We start from the raw sequence: 10,490 nt of genomic DNA, 5'->3' as shown, positions 1-10,490 counted from the left end.
CAAAAGTTTTCTAGCTGAGTAGTAAAACCTCCCACTGTGGGTGTGTGTGTGTGTGTGTGTGTGTGTGTGTGTGTGTGTACCTGAGTGTATACTGAGTAGCTTGAGTATTTGAAATGGTGAAAGGGAATGAGAACCCTTAACAACAAAAGTTTTCTAGCTGAGTAGTAAAACCTCCCATAACTCTAGGATTTAAAAATTGCCCATCAAGCTGTGTATTGTATAATGGAACAATAGTTATAAAGCTGCCACCACCCTGGGAATGTGCAGTTGCTCAGTGAGGCTTATTGCAGAAGCTTCCTACTCTACTTGGCACAGTTATCACCCTTATGGGAGTTTTCTCTGTGATTTATTCTCAAACATTTTGTAGTTCCTTTGCCATTTAGATGAAATTTAAATAAAACCGTTAGGTGTAGAACTGTGTCGGGCTGTTATACACTTCAAGCTCACGATAAAATCAATCTGTACATCGTTCTCTGTTTAAATGAAGTAAAAACACCTGCAGTTTGGTAGTTTACTGTCCTACTGGTAGCTCCTGGCTTATCTAACTTTGTTGTAATTGCCCCATGGAGAGAGGAAAACAGGCATGAACAACAGTCACAGTTTCCCCCATTTCCCCTGTCCTTCTTGGTCCCCATTTCTCCCAGTTCAGACACTCTGTCTTTTATAGACCCCGTTGAACCCAGTTCCCAAAAGGAGAGTCTCCTTATTGGTAACAGCACCTAATCCCGTAACTCATAGTTGCCTTGCCCTTCCTCTCAATACAAATGTGTTTAGGGCATCTTCCCAAGATTGATAAATTGAGGACATGACTTTTCCTGTGACAGGAATGTTACAATTTCCCTTGAAGCTGGTTCTGAGCTTAAATTACATATCCTGATATGGCCATTTGCAAATAATTTCTTTTTCCCCTCCTTTTTCTAGGCTTATCCAAATCCCTTGGGCTCATTGAAGGTTATGGTGGGCGGGGCAAAGGGGGCCTTCCTGCTACCCTTTCCCCCGCTGAAGAAGAGAAAGCCAAGGGACCCCACGAGAAGTATGGCTACAATTCCTACCTCAGTGAAAAAATCTCACTGGATCGTTCCATTCCGGATTACCGTCCCACCAAGTAAGTTCTGAGTCGGTCATTCAGAGGCATTTGCTTGATCATGTGAATGGGTGTAGGCTCGAGTCTGTAACATTTTCTCATGTGGTTCGTAACTAGCAAGGGAGATTTTATCTCAGTCTCTTCCACCACCAATAAGCTGAGTACTGTTTATTATGAATTATTAGCTAAATAAAAATTTTAATTTTTATAGAAGTAATCCAGAACCATATAGAAAAGTCTGCAATACAAAAAGTTTTAAATAAAAACCAGAAATCACCATAATCTTACCTAGAGATAGCAGCTGGTAAAATCTTAGTATATTGTCTTCAAGTCTATTTTCTCTACTGATTCTGAGCATAAGATACATTGTTTTATCTCTTTCTTCATTTAACATTATTTCATGAACATTTTCTGATATTATTAGTTATGGTCATCACTTCCATTGTTGGGAATTTTTTTTTAATTTTCATTATTTTAAATAACACTGATGAATATCTTCCCACTCAAGTCTTTATGTGTATTGATTTGATATTTATTTTCTTAATCCACACTTCTTAAAGTATAATCCTTAGATCACATTGTAGGGCTATTTATGGAAGCTCTAGACACATATTGTGATATTTTCCTCCAAAAAGTTTATAGCAGTCTCTATGCCTATTGGAATTTTACTTGGCTTTTCCAAAACTGGGTGCTAGCATTTAAAAAATACTTTGCCAAGCTGATAGGTGAGAACATATACCCCATGATTGTTTCTACTTATACTGTTTTGTCTAAGATTCTTATCTTTTAAATAGTTTGTTTACATCTTGGTTGTCTTATAAAAGGTCTTTGTCCTGTACACTCAGATTTACAAATTATTTCTTTTCTTTTTGTGAAACAGAGAAAAGAGTTTGGTTATAGAATCAAGATGCTGGAGGAAAACCTTGGCCTTTCATACAGATTTTTCATTTTCTGTTACTTTTGTAGTGTCTCTCTTTTTTCATTTAGAGTGTGCCCTTGTTTAGAGCAGATTATTTTTTTTCAAATGGGTTTTGTACAAATCAGTTAAGTATCCTGGTTACCGAGAAAAGTAGATTTGAGATAAAGAAAATTATCTTAAATGGATTTAAAATTGCGGGATCAGCATCAGCCAAAGAACTTGTTCAATCTCTCTCCCTGCCTAATAAGCGTATATTCATTTTGAATCCCTAGGAAAACATACATTACCCCTGTTGGAAGCTATTTTGTGTTTCTGGACTTTTGCTCTCAAAAACATCTGGCTGTTTTCATTTCCTGGTACTCGCTGATTAGCCTTTCTTATTTGGACACTGGCAAATAAACAGAGCCATTATTTTTTCACTCCTAGAATGAAAATGTTTCCAACATGGAGCTTATTGGCAGTGGGTCAGTGAGCACCTATTATGTGCCAGATGTTATATCCCATATTAGCAACAGAACATTGAATAAGACACATCCTTACCTACTTTTTCCTTGTCTAGGAAGGGAGACAGATGTGCAGACAGATCAGTTCAGCATAGTGTGGTCTATATGATGTGTGTCAGGCCAGAGATATATGCAGCATGTGCATGGAGGATCTGGGAAAGTTTCCTGCTTGAGATTATGCCTGAACTTAATCTTTTTTTTTTTAAGATTTTTATTGGGGAATTGGGGGAAGGGGAACAGACAAGTTGCTGTCCTTTTGTTCTTCAGTCTAGTTGTGGAAGCTGGCCACTCACGCTGGCTGCTGGCTACACACGGCAGCCCATGGCAACCCACTGCAGCAGGGGCTGCAGCCTACGCCATTGTCGCAACTCACAGCAGCCCAGCTCCAGGTTGAGCTGTTGTTCAGCATCTTAACTGTAGAGGGCAGTGTCACTGGCCTTCATATGTGGGATCCGAACCGGGGCCCTCTGAACCGGGGCCCAGCTCTTAACCAACGTGCCACTCGGCTGACCCTGCCTGAGCTTAATCTTGAAGGACCATTAAAGGCAGGAAAATTGAAGAGGAGAGAGAGATAAGGGGAGACCAGGCAGGGGAACAGTAAGAGCAGAGTTAAGGTGCAAATAAAAACATGATGTGCTCAGGGAAGAAAACATGATTGATAGTGCTCTGTAATGTAGCATGGTGGCTTGAGTCTACAACTTACTTCTCTGATCTTTCCTAAAATTTTACTAAGATGATAATAAGGGACTAGAAAGGATGGCAACCTGTAAGGGACAACTACATAGGCGATGACAGAGGGAAGCGACACCTACAAAGTTTTGAAATATGGAAAGAGAATGGATGAATGGTGACTGGCAGCAAACTGGATGAGTTGAGACCTAACCTACTGAATACGGTGGGAAGTGGTGGTAAGAGCAGAAGAATGCAGCCTAGTTATACCTCAGGACCCCAGAAACTGAGGAATTGGAGGTTCCAGGTACTTCTGATGGCTGGGAGGTAGATTTGAATAGAAGGACTATAGTTGTATCCCCAGATTTGTTCTCCAGCTCTGCATAACCAGAGTCTGTCCTTCCCTACCTAGTGGAATATGGGAGATTTACTCTCTGGAGAAGGTGAATTCTGGTTTTAGTTCATAAGATATGGCCCGCAACAGAGGATAAGGCTGCATATTAAATGGGAACACTTCAAGTCTCATTACCCTTTAAGGCTTTTATATACCCCAATAGTCAAGCATTTCAAGAAACCACTCTGAAGAAACCAGCCAAAGAAAAAGGCCAATAGATCTGATAGTTGGGGGCATACTGCTGAAATGGTTGGGTTCTGCTCATTAACTATTAGTAAGTTATGCCTGTTGTAGAGCTCCATCCATCTGCACGTAGCTGTCTTACTCTACAATAAGAAAGGAGAGCCAGAATTCCGAGATATCTCAGGAGAGTCTCTATTATAAAAGGCTTTAGCAACAGCAATAATAGAAAACATTTTTGGAGGAAAAAGAGACTACAAATTTTAAAACTTTAAAAATTAATGGCGTAGAGATATCATGAAATGTTTTGGTTTATTCACAAAACAAGAGGCAAGTGTTATGCTAAAGTAATCATCAGAGAATAAAAAATATATCTTGGAAGTTAAAAATAAGATAGAAATAAGTAATTCAATAAAAGGTTGAAAGATAGGATTGAGGAACTCTTCTGAAAGACAGAAAAAAAATTTAAAAATAGGAGAGAAAATATTTAAAAAGAATTAGATCAGTTCAGCTGGTTCAACATCAATTAATAGGAATATCAGAAAAAGAACAGAGAAAACAGAGAGAGGAAAGAACATCATCAAACAAATGATACAAGAAAATTTCCCAGAAATACAGGATATGATCTTTTAGGTGAAAAGGTTCCACCCAATGCCTACATGATGAATGGGGGAAGAAAATTAAGAAATGTAAATGTAAATTTTCAGAACAGCATGGATGAAGGGAAAGTTCTAAAAGCTTTCAAAGAGAAAATGTGGTTCATATACAGTTGATATTAGATTTTTCAGTAGTAACATTAAACACTAGGAGATAAATTGAAAAAATTATTTTCAACTTAGAATGCTATAGTCAGCCATAGAATAGTTTGTGTCAAGATCAAGCACAAAGTAAATACATTACATCTATGTAGGGTCTCAACAATTTTACCTTCCCTACATCTATTTTCAGGAAGCTGCTCAAGGATATGCTCCAGTAAAAGAAGGGTGTAAAGTAAGAAAGATAATAATAATAGGATTAAGAAACAGGGGATTCAAACAAGAGAATACTAAAAGCAGATCCCAGAAAGATGATGAAAGGCTGTTCCAGGGTAACATTCCAAGGTAGGTGACGGCTGTGTAGCAGGCCAAGAGATCAACTATTCTACATTAAAACAAGATGGAGGGCTGTAGGAGGTATATGTCTAAAGGGTGCCAGGGGATCAAGTTATTTGTGTTCTTACTTAAAAAGAATTAAATCAGTCCAGCAGCTTCAACATCAATTAATAGAAATATCAGAAAAAGAACAGAGAAAACAGAAGAAAATTGTCAAACAAATGATACAAGAAAATTTCTCAGAACTATAGGACATGATCTTTTAGGTGAGAAGGTTCCACCCAGTGCCTACATGTTGAATGGGGGAAGAAAATCAAGAAACGTAAATGTAAATTTTCAGAACAGCATGGATGAAGGGATTAAAAACACAGTGTTTTTGACTGCATTAAGAAGATTTTTAAAATTATTTTTAGCAAGGTATAATTGACATTATATTATTTTTAGTTATATAATGATTTGATATTTGTTTATATTGTGAAATGATCACCACAGTAGTTAACATCTGTCACCATACATAATACAGAACTATTTTTCTTGTAATGGGAACTTTAAGATCTACTTAGCCAGTGTCAAATATGCAATACAGTATTATTAACTGTAATTGCCATAGTGTACATTACATCCTCATGACTTATTTATTTGATAACTGGAAATTTGTATCTTTTGATTCTCTTCACCCATTCTCTCTTCCCCCACCCCAAGCTTCTGGCAACCACCAATTTGTTTCTCTGTATCTATGAGTTTAGTTCAAGGCCCATTCATGTTGTTCCAATTTTCATTATTTTTCATGGCTGAATAGTATCCCATTGTGTATATGTCTGTGTGTATATATATATATATATATATATATATATATATATATATATATATATATATATATATATATATATATATATATATATATATATACATGCACACACACACACACACACATGCCATGTTTTCTTTATTCATCTATCAATGAATCATAGCCAAGGTTTCCATCTTGGCTATTGTAAATAATGCTGCAATGAACATAGAGATGCATATATCTTTTCCCAAAGTTTGGATTTCTTTGGATAAATACCCAGAAGTAGAATTGTTGGGTAATAAGGTAGTTCTTTTTTAATATTTTGAGGCACCTCCATACTGTTTTCCAAAGTGGCTGCATCAATTTACATTTCCACCAACAGTGCACAAGGCTTCCCTTTTCTCCACATCCTCACTGACTCTTGTTATTTCTTGTCTTTTTTGATGATAGCCATTCTGACAGGTATGAGATGATATCTCACTGTGGTTTTGATTTGCATTTCCCTGATGATTAGTGATGTTGAGCATCTTTTCATGTACCTGTTTGCCATTTGTATGTCTTTTTTGGAAAAATGTGTATTCAAGCCCTCTGCTCATTTTTCAAATTGGATTTTTTTGCTATTGAGTTGTATGAGTTTTATATATTTTGAAAATTAACCACTTATCAGATATATGATTTGCAAATAGTTTCTCCCATTCGGTAGGTTGCCTTTTCATTTTATTGATGGTTTCCTTTGCTGTGCAGAAGCTTGTTAGTTTGATATAGTCCCATTTGTTTATTTTTTCTTTTGTTGCCTTTTCAAGATTTTGTATAAACCATTGTTTCATAAAGTTTGGGATGTTATTAGTGGTAGAAGTAGAGAGGGGAAAAAAAGCTTGTGAAAAAGCAAAGCAATTATTAGTTACAGAAAAAACAAAATTTCCTCAGGAAAGGAATTGCAATGTCACACAGTCTGTGGCTCAGCTGTGAACAATATAGTCATGCAAATGTAAATAATGGATATTTATTTAGCTACAAAATATGGTATAACTATATTGGAAAAGGTAGGAGGTGAAATGTGTGTATGAGGGGTAGTATAAGAAAATTAAATTTTCATCTTTAGAGACCAAAAATGCCTAAAATTTAAACATCAAGAAATAGTAGCATAGTCATTGTTATTTAAAAACATTACAGAAATGGGATGAGATAATACATCTTTTGTTTTAATAAAATAAAAATTTAAGCAATAAATGTAAATCTATATAAAAAATTAAACCTAAGATAGGAAGGGCGAACTTATGGTAGAAGAAAGAGTTGGAGAACTAGATTGAAAGACATGGCCACATTTGCCTTTTTAGATTATTCTGGCAGCTCTATGGAGGAGGAATTTGAAGGTGAATTAGACATAAATTTGAGAGCTCGCCCACAGGCCATACGTGGTAACCAGGGGCACCATTGTAAATTCTGGGCTCCCCAGCAGAAGTTACCAAATTAACCTTTGTTAATTGCACATTAGTCCTTGTCATCACAGAGTGATAAGGACATTGCCTATAGAAACTGCTGTCTTGATGTTTGAGCCCTGTGGATTTGAAGAGAGGCACTTTCCGCCTTCTTCCTGTGCAGTCTAAGCCCAGAAGAAATTGTCCCCCAATGGACAAGACCCTTCTTGCAAAGCCCCCCAAAAGCTCTCCCAAGTTCAGAGGATTTAAATTGGCTAATTTCATTGCAGTTTTATACAAAACTTCATGTTGCTTTAATTCTTATTGTTTTATTATTATACTACCCTTGAGAAAATTGTTTCTGTTATAAATATGAAAGAATTTTTAGGTAGTAGTGGGGTTAACCATTTGTTTGTCATATTTCATCAAGTGGATTCCAAAATGCAGTTTTTTGTTTTACTTCAATTCTGTGATTTTTTTCTTCCACTGGACAGGTATTTTAAATTTGTATGAACCCCAAACTGTCAATCTTTCCATTTTCATTTCTTCACTGCTTTAAAGCTGAGAAACATATCATCCTCCAGAATACTTATATTCCATTCTGGTTTGTGTTCCTTTTCCATGACTGTTAGATTTCACCCCTCCCATCTAGAGTTTATTTTGGAGTATGGTACAAGATATGTATCTTTTGTTTAAAATGTTTGCCCATTTTTTTCAAAGCAGCTTTTTAAAAAAAATTTTTGTAAATAACTTTTCTTTCTCTTATTTGGAGGTGCTAAATGTAATACATTTTATGCTTTTTATCTGTGGGCTTATTATTGAGGCTCCAAGCTATTCCTTTGGTCTATATTTCTTTTCTCTTTTCCTTTCCTTTCATTTTTCTTTTAAAAACATTATTAAAAATGACTTTTGACTGAAGTCTCCAATCCACCAGGCTCTGTGCTGGCAGCATGGGAAGGACAAGGCACACCTTGGCTTCCTAGGATATCAGAGTGAGGGTGACAGGCAACTGTTTGCTATCCTTTGGGTTGCTCTCGGGGGCCTTAGAAATTAGATAAGGGGATGAGCTGTCCTGGGAGAGTCAGAGGGCAGCACAGAGGTGATCTTGGTCTTAACGGTAGCAGGAATTTTTCCTCTAAAGAGAACACAGGGCATTTGAGAGAGAGAACAGCAGGGGCAGGTCTGGAAAAGATCTTGGATTTTTGGGGTGAGGGAACAGCACAAAATCTTTTGTCTGAGCATAGAGTTTCCAGAGTGAATTGTGGAAGAAGAGGGTGAGGGTAAAGGGGAGCCCTGCAAAGCGCCTCATGTGCCAGCCTGTGTTACGCGGGGACTTGGTTTCAGTGGATGCCAGTGACAGATGTGAGGCAAGATGGCGTTATTGTTATAACCCCCTTTTTAAGCAATAATGACTACCTATGGGAGAAATATGGAGGATGGGTGAGAGGTGATGGAGACTGATGTAGGAGGCTAAATCTAAGTCTCTTCTCCATCCACCCAACATTGTTGTGTGCCAGGCACTGCCCAAGAGAGAAGAGAAAAAGACTTCTAATATACAGTGAGTGCTTTGTATTATCATATGGCTTTCAGGGCAGTTATTTCTCTGTAACAGACCAAGGACTAAGAAGAGGTGGAGTGGATTGACTATGTTCAAGAAAAATGTTCTGAGAATCAGCCAGATGAGGGAAGTAAATGGATATAGATTAAATGGGTGCAATCAGAAGCTTCTAGCTTGGGAGACAGTGGAAGTGATCTCATTAACCAGTAGAGAGACTCCTGCCGAGGTTCACGTTTTGTGGGGGAAGATAGCGGTTCTGCTTATCCAGGGTTCCCCATAGCTATAAGTTTCTTGAGGTTACTTCATGAGACTAATCTGTCCAGCTTTACTCATTATCTATGTGTGTGTGAGCCAAGAGGTAACGGTTGGTGACACCAGGAGCCAGACAAGGCTTTATAAACCCCCACTCCTTTTCCTTGCCAAGATATACCATTCTGTATCGTATCATGGCATATTAATTTTCTGCTTGCCCAATTATCTCATAATATGGGGAAGTGCTACCTAACAGCACAGAAATCTGTCCATGTTTATTCAAGCCACTGCTGAGGTCCCTGAATGCATTTTATGGCTTGCCTCCTCCTCCCAGACTGTGTAGGTAATTTATATGCAGTTTCTACTACTGTTATCTTCAACTTCTCCTTTGGCCTCCTGCTTATAAATCCAGATGTCAAGTTTCTTTGGAATTCATTTTGCTTTACTCAGAAAGCCTTCACTTTCCTTTGCCACCAATTCTAACCTGTTATATTCCAACAGTGTCTGCTTTGGACACACACAGCGTGAGATGTCTGTGGACCATCTTCATGCCATGTGCAGCAGACAGCTGCATGTTTGAGTTTGGAGGTCAGGAATGATGTCTGGGTTGACCACAGAGATTTGGGAATCATGCAGGTGCAGTGGGCATTTTAGGTTGAGTCTGTGTTGCATGTGAGCTGTATGCATAAGTGAGTTATGGTAGTATAATTTAGTGGAATGAATCTATACTCATTGGTCAAGACCCAACTCAAGCACCCCCACCCCCACCCCCTGGGAAAAGGAAACATATGATTATTGAAGCTGTGACTGGGCTTTTTTTTTCCTGAGTCATTCCTCAGATGTTAGACATCCAGTAGCTCACAAGATGGATTTCAAATAGCATCAAAGTGCCTTAAAGAATCCTATGTTAAACTCACTCTTCGCAGAGGTGGGCTAAGAGAGTAGCTATTCAATAAATACTTGCAGACTGAAATAATAAATAGGTTCATGCTTAGGAGTATCTCTGAATCAATAACCATGATAATAATTCCCTTTTAAAGACTGCCTTTTATGTTTTTGTCACTGTGCTGCATGTTTTATTGATCTCGTTTAAGTTTAACCGCTCTCTGAAGTAGCTGTTACCATCTCTGTTTTATAAATGAGGAAAGGAGGGTTGGAAAGGCTGAGCAACCTGTCAGAGGTCACACAGCTCATAAGTGCTGAAGCCCAATTCAAACCTATCTGTGTGCATGTCCTCAGGGCTGTGCCTTTCCCCCCACCATGTTACCTCTTCAGGCACTGCTCTGTGATCCTTCCACATCTATGGAATGGAACCTTCTACTCCACACTGCTATCACCAGAAGATAAAGAAATTCTGAGTCTTAGAGATAGGACAGTTTCTCTGAGGAATTTTGTGTATGTGTGTGTGCATGCATACATACACGAGGTCGGACAATGAAGTTTGCAGACTTGTTGCAATGATGTTGCTAACCTTTCTTGATATCAGAGGGATTATTCATGATGAATTTGTATCAACTGGACAATTTACCAACTTTACTATTTGGAAATGCCGAAAAGGCTGCGTGACAAAGTTAGATGACCTGAACTTTTTTTTTTAAAGATTTTTATTGGGGAATTGGGGGATGGGAACAG

At 37.9% G+C, this 10,490-nt stretch overlaps 1 protein-coding gene across 1 annotated transcript in view; it reads left to right on the top strand.

Moving 5' to 3' along the window:
* Window positions 1-10,490, top strand: part of LOC109393959 (putative polypeptide N-acetylgalactosaminyltransferase-like protein 3) — a 347,307-nt gene that overhangs the window by 211,109 nt on the left and 125,708 nt on the right. The window contains exon 2 of the mRNA XM_019663704.1: window positions 922-1,105. Coding sequence (XP_019519249.1) covers window positions 922-1,105 — 184 coding nt within the window. The remainder of the gene's footprint in view (window positions 1-921; window positions 1,106-10,490) is intronic.

This window comes from Hipposideros armiger, unplaced genomic scaffold (genome assembly GCF_001890085.2).
Source record: "Hipposideros armiger isolate ML-2016 unplaced genomic scaffold, ASM189008v1 scaffold_400, whole genome shotgun sequence".
NCBI lineage: Eukaryota > Metazoa > Chordata > Mammalia > Chiroptera > Hipposideridae > Hipposideros > Hipposideros armiger.
The sequence above is the reverse complement of the archived record's forward strand: the minus strand, read 5'-3'. Positions and strand labels throughout refer to the sequence as shown.